The 21,412-nt window shown below is 42.4% G+C and overlaps 1 protein-coding gene across 1 annotated transcript in view; it reads left to right on the top strand.

Moving 5' to 3' along the window:
* The first annotated feature begins 10,257 nt into the window (after nt 1-10,257).
* LOC132573849 (pre-mRNA-splicing regulator WTAP) overlaps nt 10,258-21,412 on the top strand; it is a 30,187-nt gene continuing 19,032 nt past the window's right edge. Inside the window, exons 1-5 of the mRNA XM_060241730.1 lie at nt 10,258-10,540; nt 10,728-10,896; nt 14,177-14,214; nt 14,298-14,353; nt 15,645-15,703. Coding sequence (XP_060097713.1) covers nt 14,185-14,214; nt 14,298-14,353; nt 15,645-15,703 — 145 coding nt within the window. The 5' untranslated portion in view covers nt 10,258-10,540; nt 10,728-10,896; nt 14,177-14,184. The remainder of the gene's footprint in view (nt 10,541-10,727; nt 10,897-14,176; nt 14,215-14,297; nt 14,354-15,644; nt 15,704-21,412) is intronic.

Here is a 21,412-nt window from a genome sequence, read left to right as displayed (position 1 = left end):
AGGACCGGAGCTCCAGAACCTCTAAATTTATTGAGCTCTTTATTTCTTACCTTCCCCCCACCCCCGCATACTTACTTCTGGGCTCTGTTGTTCAAACCCTCTGTGAGAATTTTGCTGAGCTCTCAGATTTGACAAACTAATATTTCCCCCCACAAAAAATACAAAAATAGCCAAAACATATAAAGCAGACAGATGAAAATCATGCCACTGTGACTACATAGCAGAAAGTAATTTTAAAAGTATGATGGGAGTTAGGTTTTATGATGACAATGATAATTCAAGAAGCATTTTAAGGTAGATGCTAAACTGATATAATTTAGTACACCTACTGGTTATGTCAGGATTGTGTGGCATGTGCTAATGAGTTGTGCTAATGAGCTCCAGCACCTTTTTTTTCTCCTGCCCATTCACACCCCTTTTATACCAGAAATCTTTATTGTCTGAACACATGGTAAAGAAGCCCTGGACATAATTCACCAGGCATTCAATAACGTTCATTCCAGCATCAACCTGACAATGAACCAAACTATGCAAGTAATACATTTTCTGGACACTATTGTAAAAATACGCAACAGATGTATAGACACCACCTTACACCAGAAACCTACTGACTAACATAAATATATACATGCCTTCAGCTGCCAACCTAAACATACCAAACAATCCATTGTATACAGGCTCTGTATTACAGCTGCATTTGCTCTAGTCTTACATCTGCATCTGCTCCAATCCTAGAGACAGAGATTCTCACCTGAGGGATCTACAACAAGCCTTTTGGAACTAAAATATCCACCTGATGAAATAACAAACAGATTAACAAAGCCAGAATGGTACTCAAGAGAAAACCTGTTGCAAGACAGGCCCCAAAGAGATGATAACAGAACACTACTAATGGTCACATACAGTTCTCAGTTCAAAACAGTGAAACGCATTATCAGCAACTTACAACTTTTACTGGATAATGACAGTTCTCTTGTACTGGGAAGCAAACCTTTTATTTCACATAGATAGCTCTGTCCCCAGTCTTAAACAACTCCTCACCCGCAATAATACAACATCTGCTTTAAACATGGACAATGGTAGCAGAGCTTGCAGCAAACCCAGATGCCAACTTTGCTACTGCATACAACCCAATAACATCATCACTGCAGCTAACAACATCAAACTACACCATCTCAGGCTCATACACTTGCTAATCTTCTAACATTGTATTAGGCAGTCCTGGCCCTGACCTGGTGGAACACTCTGCTGGAAGGCACTAAGGCCCTGTGAGAACTTCTACAGTTATGCATGGCCTGCAAGGCAGAGATGATCTACCAGGCTTTTGTTTGAGGACAGCAAAGGTTGCCTGGCTGGCATCCCTCTCCCTCACAAGAGGGCTCACTGCCCTGATGCAGTGTATGGAACAGAGTGCCCCGCGTGCCAAAGTTGCTCCACGGCGGCCAGCCCCCCCCTCTGCCCACTCACCTACACCACACACCCTCCTTTGTGTTATTTGCGGCACTGCATTGCGGTGCTGCACTCCAGTCCCTGCCCTCAGGTGCACTGAGAGGAGCACACTACCCAAGCCGCTTTGACCCGGGTATTTCCTTAAAGCATTCTCTTAAGCGAGAGTATGATGAGCCTTGTCACACCGCACGCCCTCTCGAGAGAATACTTTACAGAAATGCCCAGGTAAGGAGAGGCTGGCACGCTCTTCTCAGTGTGCCTGGGTGGGTGGTGGGCAGGCCACATTCTGTCTCCCCCCCCCTCCGGTGTGCTGAAAGGAGCGACGCCAGCCTCGCCTTACCCACTTCGATGTGCGCTTTTCCATAAAGCATTCTCTTAAGAGAGAGCATGGTGCGACGAGGCTTCTCCCTCCCGGAGGGGAGAGCAAAGCGTCATCGCATCCTGCACTCTCTTAAGAGAATGCTTTATGAAGATGCCCACATCGAAGCAGGTAAGGGGAGGTTGGTGTTGCTCCTCTCAGCGTGCCAGGGGGCGAATTAGGTGTTTGTCTGGGGTACTGGGAGGGGGGGAGCCCAATTTTGTGCCCCCCTCCCGGTGTCCAAGTTGATGTAGTGGGTGAGCCAGCCCTGGGCTAGAAAACAGGAATTGAAAGCAGTTCATAACAGACATCATCGGGTTTGTAACCTGTTTTTAATAACTGGTTTTAATTATTATTGTATTTTTTATTGTTGTACATTGCCTAGAGTCCGGCTTTGGCCGGAATGGGGCGATTCATCAAGTTGCATTATTATTATTATTGTTGTTGTTTTGTTGTTGTTATTATTGATGACACAATGTCATTCGGTTCTCTACATTGGGCAAACAGTTCAAACCCTATGCCAAAAGATAAATGGACACAAATATGGCATCAGTAATCCAAAACTGAGAAACCTGTAGAACGCTTCAGCCTCCCAGGGCATTCAATGGGGGACCTCAAAGTACTTGTTTTATTGCAAAGGAATTCCAGAAACATACTGGAATGGGAGATTGCTGAATTATTACAACTGTAAGGACAATTGAACACCCAGGATTAAACAGCGATATTGTATTTTTATCTCACTATACATGCTAAATCACCCAGTTCTTGCTTATGCCCAGAATTAAACTTTGTTAGTCTTAAAGGTGCCACTGAACTCATAAGAACATAAGAGAAGCCATGTTGGATCAGGCCAACGGCCCATCCAGTCCAACACTCTGTGTCACACAGTGGCAAAATTTTTTTTATATATACACACACACTGTGGCTAATAGCCACTGATGGACCTGTGCTCCATATTTTTATCTAAACCCCTCTTGAAGGTGGCTATACTTGTGGCCGCCACCACCTCCTGTGGCAGTGAATTCCACATATTAATCACGCTTTGGGTGAAGAAGTACTTCCTTTTATCCGTTTTAACCTGTCTGCTCAGCAATTTCATTGAATGCCCACGAGTTCTTGTATTGTGAGAAAGGGAGAAAAGTACTTCTTTCTCTACTTTCTCCATCCCATGCATTATCTTGTAAACCTCTATCATGTCACCCCGCAGTCGACGTTTCTCCAAGTTAAAGAGTCCCAAGCGTTTCAACCTTTCTTCATAGGGAAAGTGCTCCAGCCCTTTAATCATTCTAGTTGCCCTTCTCTGGACTTTCTCCAATGCTATAATATCCTTTTTGAGGTGCGGCGACCAGAACTGCACACAGTACTCCAAATGAGACCGCACCATCGATTTATACAGGGGTATTATGATACTGGCTGATTTGTTTTCAATTCCCTTCCTAATAATTCCCAGCATAGCGTTGGCCTTTTTTATTGCAAACGCACACTGTCTTGACATTTTCAGTGAGTTATCTACCACGACCCCAAGATCTCTCTCTTGGTCAGTCTCTGCCAGTTCACACCCCATCAACTTGTATTTGTAGATGGGATTCTTGGCCCCAATGTGCATTACTTTGCACTTGGCCACATTGAACCGCATCTGCCACGTTGACGCCCACTCACCCAGCCTCAACAGATCCCTTTGGAGTTCCTCACAATCCTCTCTGGTTCTCACCACCCTGAACAATTTAGTGTCATCCGCAAACTTGGCCACTTCACTGCTCACTCCCAACTCAAACTTAGTTCTCACATCTGTTTGTTAATTCTGTTTTTATCTGTATACTAATTTGCTGTTATTCATCGGCCTTATCAACTTTTAAAACCCAATCTTAGCTGTATTTATGTACTTACGGATTAGTTACTTAGTTATCTTGACCCTAGTTAGCCCTTCCTGACCGTTAACCTCTTCCTCCACCCTCTCTACCTATATGTAATGGGTGAGGAAGGCTTGTTTCAGTGTATCTGAAGAAGTGTGCCTGCACAGGAAAGCTTACACCCAAAATTGAACTTTTTTGATCTTAAAGGTGCCACTGGACTCAAACTTTATTCTGCTGCTTCAGACCAACACAGCTACCCACCTGCAACAATAAAACAAACCAATAAATCAATAAGCAATAAAGCAATTAAGCAAAACAAATCACATAATAAAATTAGTCAATAAAACAGTCAATGCAGCAAAATAAATAAAAACAGATCAATAAGTAAACATGCTAATTAAAAACCAGCTAATATAATTAAATAGCCAGGGCACATAAAGCAGAGCAGTCTAAAATGATGTGTGATTCTACATTAGAGTTAGGATTATCACCCTCTTATGGCGATGCCAGCCTATCGCCTCCTGCCTCAGCGAGGGCAGCTAAATATACGTTAGTCTCTTTGGGGGTCTGATATGGTAGATGAGCAGGGGACCACTGCAGATTTGAAGTCTTTCCCAATCACACAGGCACCAGAGAACATAACAGCAAACTATAATAATGCTGTATCCTTTTAATGGAGGCTTAGTGGAATGTTATTTACCAAGTAATGTCATTAGCCTCCAAGCAATGAAAAGCTATAGCTACCTACTTCATACATGAAGATTTTATTAGAGACAGAACTTTTTTTGCCAGGCCTATTTGCCAGAGCCAGTCTGGTGTAGTGGTTAAGTGTGCGGATTCTTATCTGGGAGAACTGGGTTTGATTCCCCACTCCTCCACTTGCACCTGCTAGCATGGCCTTGGGTCAGCCATAGCTCTGGCAGAGGTTGTCCTTGAAAGGGCAGCTGTTGTGAGAGCCCTCTCCAGCCCCACCCACCTCACAGGGTGTCTGTTGTGGGGGAGGAAGGTAAAGGAGATTGTGAGCCGCTCTGAGACTCTTCGGAGTGGAGGGCGGGATATAAATCCAACATCGGCTCTTCTTCTTCTTCCTTTCTCCAAAACTATGTTATATACCTCATCACTTGAGCTATTGTTTGCAACCTAAATGAGGCCTTTTTGTCACTGAAGAAGCAATCCTACGCAGGTCTACTTGGAAGTCCCATTTTAGTCAATAGGGCTTACTCCCAGGAATCTGTTCTTAGGATTCAAACCTAAGTTTACAACATGGGGGGGGGGGGGGAGTTTTCTGCCAGCTATTCTAAGAACTGATTTTTTCCCCTCTAGGTCAATTCCACAATTCTTGTCCTGTCTATATTGTAGCACACCTGCCATCTAGTGATGACCTAGTTTATCTTTTTATTCCTCTCAGCATGCTGGAGGCAACACTGCAAATAGTTCCCCCTCCCCATACTAAGACCCAAATCATATTAATTTTAATTGCTTAAATTATCTTCCCCCACTTCAAATAATATGCATTACTAGTGTTCACAAGATGTACTCCCCCTCCCCCTTACATATCATAACATTGTGACCATCCATTGTGGGAGAAGACATTTTGAATAAAATGAATAATTTATAGAATGTATGATTTATAATGTGTATTGTTTTAACTATTTTTAACGTTTTTATGTTATGAGTCGCCCTGAGCCTGCTTTGGCAGGGAGGGTGGGATACAAATAAAATAAAAAAATAAATAAATTTTGTCTACTTACCCCAGATATTGCCAAAAAGTGTCATGCAATTAAACTGAGATGCAATATCATAGGTAAATTTCTAGCCTGCCTGCCTGGCCTTTCCTTCAATAATCCCTCTCCCAGCTTTTGCTCTCTGGGTAAACTGACAATGTTGGGGAAAGCCTTGTCAGTTTCTTTTATAAAAATATGAGTAGCGGGGTGAACTGGTGCACATACAAGTCCCTTCAAGGAGGAAACATGGGGAAGGGGGAATACCTTCCTCAGAACATGCAATTGAAGATTTAAAAAGCTGGTAAAACTGAAAGGCTTTTCTTCAACCATGCTTCTTTACCCAAACAGTAGAGAAAGGGGAGGAAAGAATTTGTTTATGTGAAACTGAGGTACCTCCCATTTTTGTAAATTTTAAAAAGCCATTTTCAAATGCACAATTTTATGAAAAAAGAGATTAATAATGTTCTGTAAATAGAATGGATGTCAGAGATGACACAAATGCAAGAATGAAATGTAGTCTGAAATCCATTTCCTTCCACAGCTATCAACTGATTAAAAAAATAAAGTGCATTAAAAATTTAATTTCTTTCAAACATGAACACCAATAGCTGGAGAGATTCAAAAATACTTTAAGAGGCCTGTATGGAAAGTGTGAATTGCATGATTGAAATCAAGGTCTTCTTGAAGCCCTTGTTTGCATGCTTTACCCTGGGTCAAATCTAATTAGTTTCAATTGTGCACAAAAAAATAACATTCATGACCATCATCCTGGTTCCTAAGGAAAATAAAGTGTTGTCCAGAGGGGTGTCAGCACAATGGCCATTTCATGAGATAGAAAGGGATTTCTCTGGCAATAAAAATAATTTAAGTCTTGAGTCCCGTGCATATTTCCTTGTGAATAGGGTTGCCAATAGGCCTGGAGAATAGAGGCTTAATGTATGGAAATGGGCAGCTGAAAATTTAATGAAATGGAGGTAACTAACATCACCTACTAACATCCTATTAAAAGGAGAGCACATTTTTTTCTAGGCACCAGCAACCTTACTAAGTGACTCTCAGTGTAAACATATATAGAATTCATTTGGAATGCCTTATTCAGAGAGATCCATATGGCTCTTTGTCAATAGAATTTTAATATCAAGTAAAGAAATCTGTGTTTTGTTTTGAGCAGATTTGTGCTCTGTTATGGCTTATTCTCATGCTGTTTTCTTCTCATAGAGTTTAGCTCAGCACACTTTGTTTGCAACTACCTTGAAGACTTTTTGGATACTTAAGTTAATTTAGAATGCAGGTGCAAAGTTATTGACCGCAAAGCAGAAACTTCACTGTCTGATAATTTATTTCCAAACACAATTAAGTTTGATTCTTACCTTTAAAGAACCTGGTTACAAATGTTTTAAATAATGACGTATTCTGTTATTAGCTACGGAGCATTTTTGGGAGTGGGGGAAATGGGATATATTTTAATGAAATCACATAAATGAGTACAATGATTCCTGTTCCAGGAATACATTGGTTAAAATCTTTGGGAGTTACAGTGCTTATGATAAATTGCTGGTTCTTCAGTTCAATTCTATAATACTACTACTACTACTTTATAAAACCTGTTGTGCCCTATTCATAACCTTGGAAAGATATTCTTCATCTTGTGTTTGATAAAGGATTGCTGATTCAGTTCTGAATGAGTTGCGTACACTTGTACTCAACTTATTCTTTAAATTGCTCTAACACATCATTTTAAAATTCCAATATAAAATTTTAAAGCCATTCAATTCCTGTATAATGTAACATCCTGATTTAGATAGTCCTGGCTAGTCTGATTTCATTATATTTTATTTATTTATTTGATTTATCTCCCGCCCTACCCCACTGAAGCGGGCTCAGAGCGGCTTACAATACAGAGATTCTAACATAGAATTCAAATTTTAAATATAATAGCAATTTACATAGTTAAGAAATTAAAAACATTAAAAACAGTGCATTAGTCCAACAACGTACAATCTATACACTTCCTTCAGTATTTTGGTAGTTTGGTGGTTTGGTGCCGGTCAGTTATAGGCCAACCGGAAGAGGACTGTCGTACAGGCCCTGCGGAATTGTCCAATATCCCGCAGGGCCCTGACCTCTTCCGGTAACTGGTTCCACCAGCAAGGGGCTGTTATTGAGAAGGCTTCAACTGGTTGACTTCAACCGGGCCTCCTTTGGCCCGGGGATTACGAGCAGATTTTGGGAGCCAGATCGCAGTACTCTCTGGGGAACATATGGGAAGAGACGGTCCCTAAGGTAGGCAGGTCCTAGACCATATAGGGCTTTAAAGGTAATAACCAGCACCTTGTACCGGACTCGGTATATTATTGGCAGCCAGTGCAGTCCCCAAGGGCCCGGCTGAATGTGCTCCCGTCTAGGGAGCCCTAATAGCAGCCGAGCGGCGGCGTTTTGCACTAGCTGCAACTTCCGGGTTTGGCACAGGGGCAGCCCCATGTAGAGGGCATTACAGTAATCCAACCTTGAAGTGACCGTTGCATGGATCACTGTTGCTAGATCGTCTCGCTCCAGGAAGGGAGCCAACTGCCTCGCCCGCCTAAGATGAAAAAATGCGGACTTAGCAATGGCTGCTACCTGGGCCTCCATAGATAAGGCAGGCTCAAGTAGTACCCCCCAAGCTCTTGACCCTGTGCGCCATTGTCGCCATTTCCCCCCCCCAGACCACGGCAACCCAAGCAAAGGACCTCTGTCTTCGCTGGATTGAGTTTTGGAAGCTAAGCAGGCTTGACCCTGGCTAGTATTTGGATGGGAGACCTCCAAGGAATACAAGGGTCTTGACTTCGAATCATAGAGTTGGAAGGAGCCTCTGAAGTCATCTAGTCCAACCCCCTGCACAATGCAGGAAACTCACAAATACCTCCCCCTAAATTCACAGGATCTTCATTGCTGTCAAATGGCCATCTAGCCTCTTTATAAAAACCTCCAATGAAGGAGAGCCCACCACCTTCTGAGGAAGCCTGTTCTACTGAGGAACCATTCTGTCAGGAAGTTCTTCCTAATGTTGAGCCGGAAACTCTTTTAATTTCAACCCATTGGTTCTGGTCCTACCTTCTGGGGCTAAAGAAAACAATTCCACACCATCCTCTAGATGACAGCCCTTCAAGTACTTGAAGATAGTGACTATATCACCTCTCAGCCGCCTCCCCTCCAGGCTAAATTTGCCCAGCTCCTTCAACCTTTCTTCATAGGACTTGGTCTCCAGATCCCTCACCATCTTCATCGCCCTCCTCTGGACTTGGAGGCAGGCAATGGCAAAACACCTCTAAATGTCTGACTTGAAAACTGCATGGGTTGCCATAAGTTAGCTGTGACTTGATGACACTTTCCACCTCACCCTCCCAGTAATATCAGCAGAATTATCCTCAAACATGTATAGAATTACAAGTATAATTATTGCCTTCCTGGATTGTACCAAAGGTCAATTTGCTTTAGCATTCTTTTGGAAAGGTCCCAGTTCCAGTCACCGCTGGCCATGAAACTTATTTGAGCCCATCACACACTATATCTAGCCTACTTCACAGGGCTGTTGGGAGGATGAAATGGAGCAGGGGAGAGAAACACATAGATCATCTTGAGTCACTATTGTGTGTTTTAAGTGCCATCAAATCACTTCCAACTCATGATAACCCTATAAATAAATAACCTGCAAAATGTCCTATCATTAACAGCCTTGCTCAGGTCTTGCAAACTAGGGGCATGGCTTCCTGGATTGAGTCAGTCCATCTCATGTTGGGTCTTCCTCTTTTCCTGCTGCTGCCTTTTAACTGTTCCTAGCATTCTTGTCTTTTCCAGTGACTCTTGTCTTCTCATATGATATGTGACCCAAACAACAATAGTGTTAGTTTAGTCATTTTAGCTTCTATAGAGTGCTTAGGCTTTTTTTGATTTACAACCCACTTTCCCCATAAAACTCTCCTTCAGCACATTTCAAATCGAATTTCTCCCTGTCCACTTTTTTAATTATCCAACTTTCACACTCATACATTATAATGAGGAATACTGCAGTGTGAATTATTTTGGTCACCAATGACATGCCCTTACGCTTAAAGATCTTTTCTAGCACCTTCACAGCTGCCAGTCCCAGTCTCCTTCTGATTTCTTGGTTGCAATATCCTGTTTGGTTGATGATGGAACTAAGGAATGGAAAAACTTCTACAATTTGAAGTTGTGCAGTTCCCCAGTAGTTATTACTTTTATAGTCTTCTTGTTCCACTGTAATCTTGATTTGGCACTTTCTGGTTTAACTTTCATTAGGAATCGTTTCGAGACTTCACTATTTTCTGCCGTTATTGTGTTGGCAACCGCATAACTCAAATTGTTAATGTCAGTCACCTTTACACAAAAGAGTGGTTCTTAGCAATTCTGCCCTTACTTTTCAGTCCTGTAAAACCCGCTTGATTGGGCAGTCAAATTTGATTTACTATCCAGCTTGCTTGCAGTCCCAGGAATATTTATTGTATAAGTAAACCCCACTGATTTTATTTTACCAATTTTAGACTAAATATGGTTGTGACGCCTCCTACAATCCGCCTACTATTTAACACACGGCGACGTTAATGCAGTTATATGCTTCCACATCCATTGATTTAAATCTTTGGATTCTGTCACGTTGTGCTTTGGCGAAAATGAAACCTGGCATAAAAACGGATGCTACAATTTAATTAACTCCTGTACTTAAAACCTATGGAGAATTCAGAGCATCTACCTGGAAATACTAAGCTTTAGTTTTATCCATTCTCTTCCTTCGGTTTGCTATCTAGTCTCCTTCCGCTCAGTTTTGCCTCACTCCTGCAGGTGGTTAGAAAACAAGACCCCAAATCCTTGCGCCATTCCATGCTTCCCATAATACTTTGCGGCTGTGTACCTCGGTGGATGCGGGATTTGTGTGTCCGACACATTAAATCTCTGCTTTCACCCCCTGGTCTCTATCATGCTGAAGTATTTGTTTTCCGTGTAAATAATGACTTTTTTCGCGGAGGGGGGAAAATACTTCACCCACACGAGTGGAAAACACGGGGAGGAGTGTTGAAAAGTCGTCCTAGGAAGTAGTCCCGACACTGAGCAAGCGCCGCTGCTATCACTGCAGAGGCTGTTAGTCGCTGGTTGGGCCGGTAAGTGTGTGAAGAAGGAAGCGCGCGCTCGGCTGAGGGTGGGGTTAGAGCGTAGGGAGGGGGGAGTCTGGTTAAGCGAGCGGCAGCGGTTGGCTGCGCGCGACTGTTGTCTTCTCGCTTGGACGAGGCGGGAGGCAAGGAAGGGGCGAGGCGGCTGCTCATTTCCTTCTCCGGCGCCATTTTGTAGCGCAACGAACCAGCAAATAAAGAGCGGGCGAGAAGTGAGCGTGGCAGGACGGCGATCTCTGGGCCGGGCATTACTGGCCCCGTTTTATTGATGCGACAGAAGCCCCCCCCGGCTGGGAGACGCTGAGTGCGCGGAGGAGACAAAGCCTTGGCGCCGCCCCGGGCGGGAGGTGAGTAGTGGCCTCTTCAAATCTGGGCCGTGGTACTTCCGCCCTTAGGGAGGCTCCTAGCCCGCTGATACTGAATTGCGAGGGGTTAAAGATTGATGCATAGACCGCCGCTTTATGGGGCATCGGAGGTCGGCTCTGGTTTGTACTGTGCCCAGTTCTAACACCTCCGCCCGCGCGCATCCTTTTTGTGATCGCACCCTCCGCTTTTGTGCAGCTCCTTGGGAGGTCTGTTTCACACTGGTCGTCTCTGTTGTCGGCCTAGTAAGTCACGGAAAACGTTTTTTACAAGAGTGCGGAGTGAAGCAGGGCCGCGATGTATCTTCTTTTGGGGAAAGAGACATTCCCAGAACATCGCAAAAGCGTTTTTGCTTTAGGTAGGCCTCTTAGCCCCAAATCTGTATCATGTTGTATTGCTATGACATTTGAATAATAATGTTCTGTAATGGGTTTAGGGTGTTTTGAAGCCATGACTACAGTCTGATCCACACTTCAAAAGAACACAGTAGGGCTTGGCTCTAGATTCGCGGGCTTAGGACCGAGCTCCGCGTAGTATAGGTGGGTAAGTGGCAGGTAGTTTTGCTGAGTGCCCAAAAAATTGCTATGGTGTATTTATTTAGGCACTTGCATCCCATATTTGTCTCAAGTGAAGAAACAAAGCAGGTTACATCTCTTGTTTCCATGAGGAAACAAAGCAGGTTACATCTCTGTGTTAGTCAAACTTGACATCGATCACTTTGTTCATGATTAGCTGTTTCGCTAAAGCTTTATCAGCACTCTAAATTTTTAAATGTAGGGCCCATTATATTTCATCTTTGTGTACTTTATAAATTGCAGCATTTACGTAAACTATTTTATTCAAACAAGTTATTTCATGTGTGCCTTTGCATTGCAATATAGCAAGTGTGTGGAGTATGAAGTGCATAGGTTAAGCATGTAACTACTTCCATTTACACTACTTTCCTGAATTAACATAATATAATGTTCAGGCACAGTTTGAGTTACAAAAGCAAAAATGCATTCTTCATCTGTGCATTTTATGTGCGCTATAGCTCGATATATAGTGAAATGTTCATCCATGGGGCTAAAGCACATAATGTATGGCCACCAATAAAGTATTTCATGTAGGTATTCCATGTACACCGTGTCACACAGAAACATACAGTGAGTTCATTCACACACATGGTAAACATGCTACCAAATAATGACTTAGGGCCCATAGTTACCCTTTCATGTATAATACATTGTTTGTGGAACACTTAGGTGCTCGAACACTTTACTTATGGGCAGCAGTCCATCTGTTGAGTTCTCTGGAGGTGAATCCTCTGTTTACATAAAGATTTTGCAGGCGGGGCGGGGGACATCCTCATTGAGTACTGAAAATCAGTCTGGTATGACAGCACACTCATGTCTGCTTTATCACGCAGCTGTTTGCAGTGAAACTTACTGAAATTTGAAAAACCAACATATATGACTTTAAAAGCCTTGTTCTGCTTCTCTTAAGGACATGTTAGATCAGGCCAATGGCCCATCCTGTCCAACACTGTGTCACACAGTGACCCAAACCACTTTAGTTATTGCCACACATGAAACTATTTAACTACATAAAATAACATATTTAAGCTGTGCAGTTTGCACAGTATGCTAAAGTTTGAACTAGCACTTTAAATTATCTGTATACGTCTAATTTTATCTTGGCTATATAACCTAGTGAAAAGTTTTTAAAATTGGAGTGTGATTATTTCCGCTTCATCCCCTTAGATAGTTTAGCCTTTCTGAAGTTGTTCATACTGTGGATGTAGAAACTATTGTTTTTGCACTGACATCTAGTTTCACATCAAGTTCTGAAGAGAAGGCTTTCAGCATTCATATACTGAAAGCAAACTGAAGCAGACACTGAAGCACAGATCACTTCCAAGGGGGAGAAACTGGTTGCATAAGGCTACTACCAGAAGCAACAAAATTGTTTAGGTATACTCGCTGAGAGGGTGGGATGCAAATATAAGGTAAATAAAATAAATTTTTAACTTATTTTGAAGCCAAATTATAGTTTGATGAAAGATTTTGGTTCTTAGGTTGCTACTATGCTGTAGTCCAGGGGTGGCCAACGGTAGCTCTCCAGATGTTTTTTTTGTCTACAGTTCCCATCAGCCCCAGCCATTTGCCATGCTGGTTGGGGCTGATGGGAGTTATAGCCAAACAAACATCTGGAGAGCTACCATTGGCCACCCCTGCTGTAGTCAGTCTACAGAGGTACTCACAAAATCAAATTTAACTCTTGTTTTTCTCAGCATACATAAGAACATAAGAGAAGCCATGTTGGATCAGGCCAGTGGCCCATCCAGCCCAACACTCTGTGTCACACAGTGGCCAAAAACCCCCAAGTGCCATCAAGAGGAACACGAGTGGGGCCAGAAGTTCTTCCACTGTGCCCCCCCCAAAAGCACAACTTAATGAACTCTTGATAGTACTTGGTCTTCAACTATTTAAGTAAAACTGTATCCTGTTTAGTGACAATATCTGAAGTATTCTTAATATACTGTGGTCATACAGTTTCTGAATAGAGTTGTCAGATAATCACACTTCTGTTGCCAAGTTATTGATACAAATCAAGAGGAAGTTCAGATAAGTTAATGTTTTAAGTTTAGTAGATACTGGTGGTCTCCATGCAGTAATGGAGTTTCAGTTAGCTGCTGAATCAGTAAAAATGAATTGTATCGAATTTGCCTCTGTTGGTTACAGCTTTTCTGTGGAGAAAATAATAATTGGTTTCTCTTGGAAAAGGAAGCTTCAACTAGTAAAGACGTAAATTAAGCACCCATATGAGCAAGGTATAAAAAAAATATCTGTAACCTAATAGCAACATAAGTGATACCCATGTTCCCAGTAAAGGCCTTAAGCTATATAGGAACAAAATAACATGGGTATGCTAAGGTCTGTCATCCTGAGAAAAGTGAACGTTCAGTTGTTGATAAAATCCAGGGTTTCACTGGGACTACAGTGTAAAAAAAAGCCACGTGATTTGAGTGGGGTTTAATTTGAGTGCTTCTGTAGTAGTTTTTACATGCCTCATCCTCTGAACCCTTGAGTCCCAGTGACAAATGTAGGTAATAAATGAAGTTTAGTAATATGATTCTGTGCATATTTAGTCAAAAATAATTTATATTGAACTCATTGGAAGTTATTTCAAGTATGTATAAATAGGATCTCAGCCTTAACATTTCATAGTGACTATGCAGCTAAGAGGGCCAAATTACTCAGTGTTTGTTGCTTCTTCCCCCAGAATTCACAATGACTAATGAAGAGCCGCTTCCCAAAAAGGTAAGCTTGAAAATCTTAGCCCCTTGTATTTTTTCCATAACAAATAAAAGAGAAGGCTAAGTCTTGATTACTTTGTTCTTTAGGTTCGCCTCAATGAAACAGACTTCAAGGTTCTACCTAGAGAGGAATTGATGTTAAGGTAAAATAATCATGTTCTTATGTGTAGTTTGTTTCACTGTCCATTTTGAGTAATTTCTGTCTTCGTTATATTATTTTAACACTATGAGTGAAGATATTTTTAAGAAATGAAAAGTCTGCATGTCTTAAGAACATAAAAACATGAGAAACTGTTTTGGATCAGGTCATTGACCCATCCAGTCCAACACTCTGTTACAGTAACCAAAACCCAGGTATCTAAACTTGAGACAACAGTTAGGCAACAGGGTCTATTCTGTTTACATTGAAGTTGAGAGTAAAGCATTTGGAATTGAGAAAATAATGTAAAATGCGAAGACTAAGAAAGTTTAGAATTTAAAATGTCAGTTTTTTAGAGTTTGCCTATGGTTTAAGACTTGAGAGAAAAGGTCAGAAAAAAAGAATGTAAGCACCCCTCTCACTGCAAGTGCCTGTTTGTTTTTAACAGGAGCTGACTATATATTTTCATGCTTTGCTTCATTTCTGATGCCAGAAATTTGCTTGATGTTGCATATAAAGCTTTCTAGAACATACTATGTAATGTTGAGCTTCTTGGAATGACATTAAGGGTAGTGACGTAGATTTGATGTAGGGAAGCCAAAGTTCAGATTCCTACTAAGTTTACTTGTTCATCTTAAATCACTTAGTTTCTCATCCTAAATTACTTTGTGCAGTGGATTGTGATGACACAGTGGGATAATGCCATGAACTCTACTCTTAAGTTTCTTGGCAAACAGACAAGATAAATGTAATAAATGATTACAGCATTTAATATTTATCTCAGAGCACAACAAATATTGCTTTGTGCAGGGGAAGAGGAAGACTGAATGGTAACAGAATAAAGAATTTGAATTCCAATAGCAGCCTGACATATAAAGCCGCCCTGAGCCCGCCTTCTGGTGGGGGAGGGCGGGATATAAAAATAAAATTTGCTTTGCTTTGCTTTGCTTTGCTTTGCTAAAAACCAAACACTCTTAATAGAGAGAGAGACTATAAATTAACTTATTTAGCATGCTTTATTAAACGTTTCAAGAAAACCTTCGGCGTTGCTAATTTGGTATATGTGCAGCTATGAAAGAATGCTTCAGTTTTTGTGAAGATAAAAATGCAGTAATGTTATAAAGTTTTTAGAAATGAAGACTTCATAGATAGAAATTGGAAAGCGTAATGATTTGTTACAAGCAATTCCATTAAAGCTGGCAGAGTGAATGTGTATGTATTTCAGAAATCTCATGATTATTGCAGATTTGCCTTAATCTTTTTAAATCTGAAAAATATTTTTAATCCCTCATTAGGTGGAAACAGTATGAAGCATATGTACAAGCTCTGGAGGGCAAATACACAGACCTTAACTGTAAGTTGTGATAGAATTAATTGTAATATGATATTTGAGTCATACATTGAGAAACAGGAGTAACTATAAAGTAGTTTCTGGTATGTCCATGCGCAGTTGCCATCTATATGCCATATGTTCAAATGCTGATAAGGTTGTTTAATTAAAGGAGGTGGGAATTTATCTCTCCGCTGTTGTAGCAGTACATGCATGAAAGCTCTATTTTTATTGACCACCAGTTAGTGTCTAGGTTAATAGTTTAAATGTACATAAGCCTCAGAGGGTGGCAAAGGCAAACCGTGCCTTTGGCCGACTGCACAAAAGAGTGTGGAGCAACAAGCATCTGAAAAAAGGCACAAAGATCAATGTTTACAAAGCGGTTGTGATGACAACCCTCATCTACGGCTCCGAATCGTGGGTTTTACACCGTCATCACCTGCGACTCCTTGAGCGCTTTCATCAGCGCTGCCTTAGCACCATCCTCAACATCCACTGGAGTGACTTTGTGACCAACACTGAAGTTCTCAAGCGGGCGGAGGTTACCAGCATCGAGGCACTGCTGTTGAAAACGCAGCTGTGCTGGGCAGGGCATATTTCTAGGATGGAAAACCACCGCCTTCCCAAGATTGCCCTGTATGGCAAACTCTCCACCGGCCATCGAAATAGAGGGGCACCAAAGAAGAGGTACAAGGACTCCGTGAAGAAATCCCTTGGCACCTGTCGCATCAACCATCACCAGTGGTCTGACCTAGCCTCAGATCGCAAAGCATGGAGGCACACCATCCACCAGGCTGTTTCTTCTTTTGAGAACGCACGCATAGCTGGTCTTGAGGACAAAAGGAGATTGAGGAAGAATCGCACTGCTACAGCACCAACCCTAAATCAGACTTTTCCCTGCAGCCACTGTGGCCGGACCTGCCTGTCCCGCATTGGTCTTGTCAGCCACCAGCGAGCCTGCAGCAGACGTGGACTATTGCACCCTTCCTAAATCTTCGTTCGCGAAGCCAAGCCAAGAGAGAGAGAGACATAAGCCTCAAAGATGTGTGAATATTATAATGCAAAATTGACTTAAGTACTTCCTCTCAAAAGACCAAATAACTGGAAAGGGCCAAAACATATGTTTAAGAGACGTGTTTTTTAAGTTACAGTGCCAGAATTAAGACAGTTTATTTATGTTATTTCTGTGGATTTGTATTCTGCCCTTTCCCGTAAGGGCTCAGGGCGGATTCCAACATATCAAATAGTTAAAAACCAACAATACATCAATAGATAAACAGTTAAACAATTAAAACATATTAAAAGTTAAGAGTTTAAGACAATTGACAGTTGAGCCAACAGCTCGGATTTAATATAAGTTAAGACAGTGTGGATAAGGTAGACTCTTAATTTAGGTGTCTGAAGATGCCAGCTATTTCGGCCTGATTTCCTCCAATCCAGATGGTAGTCAGTGTTGGGAGGCCAGTTAGATGGTATAGCTAAATAGGGACGCCTGCCCACCTCAGCCAAAAGCCTGGTGGAACAGCTCTGTCTTCAAACCCTCCAGAATGGTAGCAGATTGGAGGCCTGAACCACCAAAGGGAGCTGAGTCCGCCAGGTTGGGGCCAGGGCCGAAAAAGCCCTGGCCCTGTTCGAAGCAAGGTGGACGTCCTTTGGGGCAGGGATGGTCAGAAGATGTTGGGTGGCCGAACGTAACGACCTCCAGGGCTCACATGGGGAGAGGCGGTCCCTCGGGTATGCTGGTCCCAGGCCGCGCAAGGCTTTAAACGTCAGTGCTAATACCTTGAAGCGGATCCGGTACTCGATTGGTAGCCAATGCAGACTGCGCAGCATTGGCTGACTGCTCACCTGTATAGGCAATTCAGTCAGCAATTATGCTGCTGCACTCTGCACCAGCTGGAGTTTCTGGGTCAACCTCAAGGGTAAGCCTGCGTAGAGTGAGTTACAGTAATCCAACCTGAAAATGACCATTGCATGGATCACTGTAGCTAAGTCCTGAGGAACCAGGAAGGGTGCTAGTTGCCTGGCCTGCTGGAGATGGTAAAAGGCAGACAGTGCAACAGCTGTGACCTGGGCCTCCATTGAGGGTGGCATCCAGTATCACACCCAGGCTCCTCACCTTCTGAGTTGGCACAAGGGATGCACTATCCAGGGCGGGGAGCCGGACGCCTGATCCCAGCCCCCCGCGACTCATATACAGGACCTCCATCTTAGTAGGGTTAAGTTTCAGCCGGCTCAACTTCAGCTAACCAGCCACTGCTCCCAACGCCCTAGTTAGATGGTCTGGGGTGGAGTCTGAATGGCCGTCCATCAACTGATAGAGCTGGGTGTCATTGCATATTGGTGACAACCCAGCCCAAAACCTCTGGCAATCTGGGCAAGGGGGCACATATAGATGTTAAACATCATTGGCGAGAGAATAGCTCCCTGTGGTACACCACACTCTAGTGGATGACGCAGGGAAGACTGCTCACTGATCACCACCCTTTGTCCCTGACCACGGAGAAAGGAGGAAAACCACTGTAAGGCCACCCCCTGAACTCCAGTGTCGGCAAGGCGGTGGGTCATTAGATCGTAGTCAGTCGTGTCAAACGCTGCTGAAAGATCTAAAAGCAATAGCGCTGACCCGCCTTGATCCAGGTGCCTTCCAAGGTCATTTGTGAGGGCGACCAAAGCAGTCTCTGTCCCATGGCCAGGGTGGAAGCTGGACTGGAAGGGATCAAGGACAGATGTGTCTTCCAGGAAAACTTGAAACTGCTCTGCCACTGCTTTCTCAATTATCTTGCCCAGAAACGGTTTACTCCTTTTCTCCAAGGGCACTGTGGTGTCCAGTATATCCTAAACAATGACATTTAAAGAATCATAGTCCATGAAAGGACCAGAATGTTTATCTAACCTGGGAAACAGGAAGGCTTATTGATGACATTGGCAGATCAGTTGTCCAGCATACAGAAGCTATCTGTCACTGTCTGGTGTAATTCAGACTAGAGTGCCATAAACAATAAGAACATAAGAGCCCTCCTGGATCTGACTAATAGTCCATCTAATCCAGCATCCTGTGTCACACAGTGGCCAACCAGTTCTTGTGGGCGGCCAACATTGGCACAGAATGTGAGGCCTTCTGATGTTGCCTGCTGATTTAGTGCCTCTGAATTTGGAGGTTCCCCTCAGTCACCATGGGAAGTAGCCATTGATAGACTTATCCTCCATTAATCTTATTTAATCCTCTTTTAAAGCTGTTTATTCCTGTGTCCATTGCTACATCCTCTGGCAGCAAATTCCACATTTTAATCATTCTGTTAAAGTAGTATTTCCTTTTGACCATTCTGAACCTCCTGCCCATTTTATTTAAAAGCATATGTATATGTATTTCTTAAACTCAGTGTGACTTATGTTTAAAATTGTGGTTGGTTCCCACCTTTCCACTTCCTGTCTTTCCTTTACTCTTTCCATCCCCCTCACAACTGTCTTCAGTATTTGGGTTACTTTGGCAACCCACTATGGTGCCTAGATCTTTCCAAGATGATCTTATGTGATAGGTATTCCATTAGGATTGCTTAAAGATGTTGAATTCTGTTGTCAGTTTGGTGTAGTGGTTAAGTGTGTGGACTCTTATCTGGGAGAACTAGGTTTGATTCCCCACTCCTCCACTTGCAGCTGCTGGAATGGCTTTGGGTCAGCCATAGCTCTGCCAGAGATTGTCCTTGGAAGGGCAGCTGCTGTGAGAGTCTTCTCAACCCCACCCACCTCACAGGATGTCTGTTGTGGGGGGGGGGGGGAAGGTAAAGGAGATTGTGGGCCGCTCTGAGATTCGGAGTGGAGGGTGGGATATAAATCCAATATCATCATCATCTTCCCTCAGGGCTTGGTCATTGTGCTCTTGGCCAAGAATTAGCATCTCACTTGCTGGTCAGTTCTTGATTAATGGTACTGTTCTATCCCCCCCCAATTATGGCTCAGTTGTGCCATTTCACTTCAGAATTAGTGTTTTGCAATCATACATGTTAAACCCTCTGATATGAATTCTAAGTAGTGCAAGATGAAGTTGGCATCCTCCCACTGAAACTTTATTGTGCCATGTGGAAATTATACTTTTCCAAGTCAGTATACCCTTGGGAACAGAGTGGGGGAGGGGGGTTCTCCAGTGGGTTTGGGGAATCAGCAGAAACTGCCGCTGCCTGCACTACCAACAAAATTGCTATTATGGCAGTGAACTAGCAGTTTAGGATTTGCACCTTTATAGTCCTTAAATCATTTTTAGATCATTTCCTTTCGGTTATCTTAAGTCCTGGCATTGCACATTTGAGATCATTGGCTGGTGGCTGAAGCTTGATAAGGTATCCACCTAATTTGGAAGCTATAACTACATTTCAAATTGTTAGTTCTTGTATTAATGACTGTGGACTGAACTTCAGAATAATTTACCACCTAATGAGTCCATTATCCGCCTTCATAAATGAGGGGAGACTTCTGACATTGAACCCTGTTGGTTGCAGCACCCTTTTACATTAAATAATAATAATAATACTTTAAAGAAGCAAACATCTGAGAGGGTCTTGGCCAATTTAGTTTTTAAAAATCCAAAAGTTCTTGTGTTCTGTGTACAGCTGAGGTTGATGGTTAAAACAGTTGGTTTTCTATCCTCTTCAATTTTCTTTTTGTTTATAGAATGACTTAGTATTTTTGTTCTGTTTTCTTTCCCACTAGTCATAAATATACTTGTTTCAGTTATATGAACACATTACAGCAAACCTTCAGATTGTAAATCAGTGATGAAACATGGGCAGTTACAGTGCTCTGTTCTCTTTGGGATCTGAGTTATTTTGAGCTCTTTTGAATAATCTCAGAATTATCCCTTTGGTGATACCAGTTCAACAAAACTTGCCTGCCAGCCTTGGGATTACTACTGTGAACAACAATTAAGTACTAACAGATAGCACAGGTAATGATGTGACGCCTCTAGAGTGTATAAGAAGGCAAGTTTCCTAAACATACCTAAGAGAATTCTGTTTCAAGTTTGATTTTTAATTGCTGTGAACCTGCACTCAAAAGGAAGTGGTATTGGTCTTCTTTCACTAGGCCCTTAGAACATTCTGGGCTTCCAGAAGCAGCCACTATTGGTGCTTTCATGCTCAGCAATTGATTCTTGCAGTAGAAAGACTGATACAACCTAAAGTTCAGGTTGCTTGCCTAATGGATTCTAAATGTGTTTTTAGGGCTGAGGTGCGAATCCAGTTAAAAGTAGTATGTGTTTTCTTAAGAGAGCGTATGCCTATGTGTGTATACAGAATATTCCAGTTACAATTATTGACGAGTTTTAGTGAAAGCCTTTGGAGCCCTCCAAAGCTGCTTTTCAGTTTTCCTGCTTCGTATGTGTATTTTAAGTGCCATCAGTTCACTTCTGATTTAATAGTAATTCTAAGAATTAATGTCCTCCAAAACATCCTATCATTAAAAGCTTTGCTTAAGTCTTGCAAACTGAGAGCAGTGACTTCCTTTATTTGAAGCAGTGTATCTCACATTGAGTTTTCCTCTTTTCCTGCTTCCTTTAACTTTTTCTAGCATTGATATCTCTTCCAGTGACTCTTGTCTCCTCATAGTGTGTGCCCATTAATGCTGCATCATGGTTTGCATTTCAGTATTCTTGTTTGATAAAACAAGTTGTAAATTGTATGTTGGGAAGAGGAATAGCTGAGAATACTGTGAAATCAGATAAAGTGGACTCTTTTATTT

The sequence above is a fragment of the Heteronotia binoei genome, chromosome 1 (assembly GCF_032191835.1).
Source record: "Heteronotia binoei isolate CCM8104 ecotype False Entrance Well chromosome 1, APGP_CSIRO_Hbin_v1, whole genome shotgun sequence".
NCBI lineage: Eukaryota > Metazoa > Chordata > Lepidosauria > Squamata > Gekkonidae > Heteronotia > Heteronotia binoei.
The sequence above is the reverse complement of the archived record's forward strand: the minus strand, read 5'-3'. Positions and strand labels throughout refer to the sequence as shown.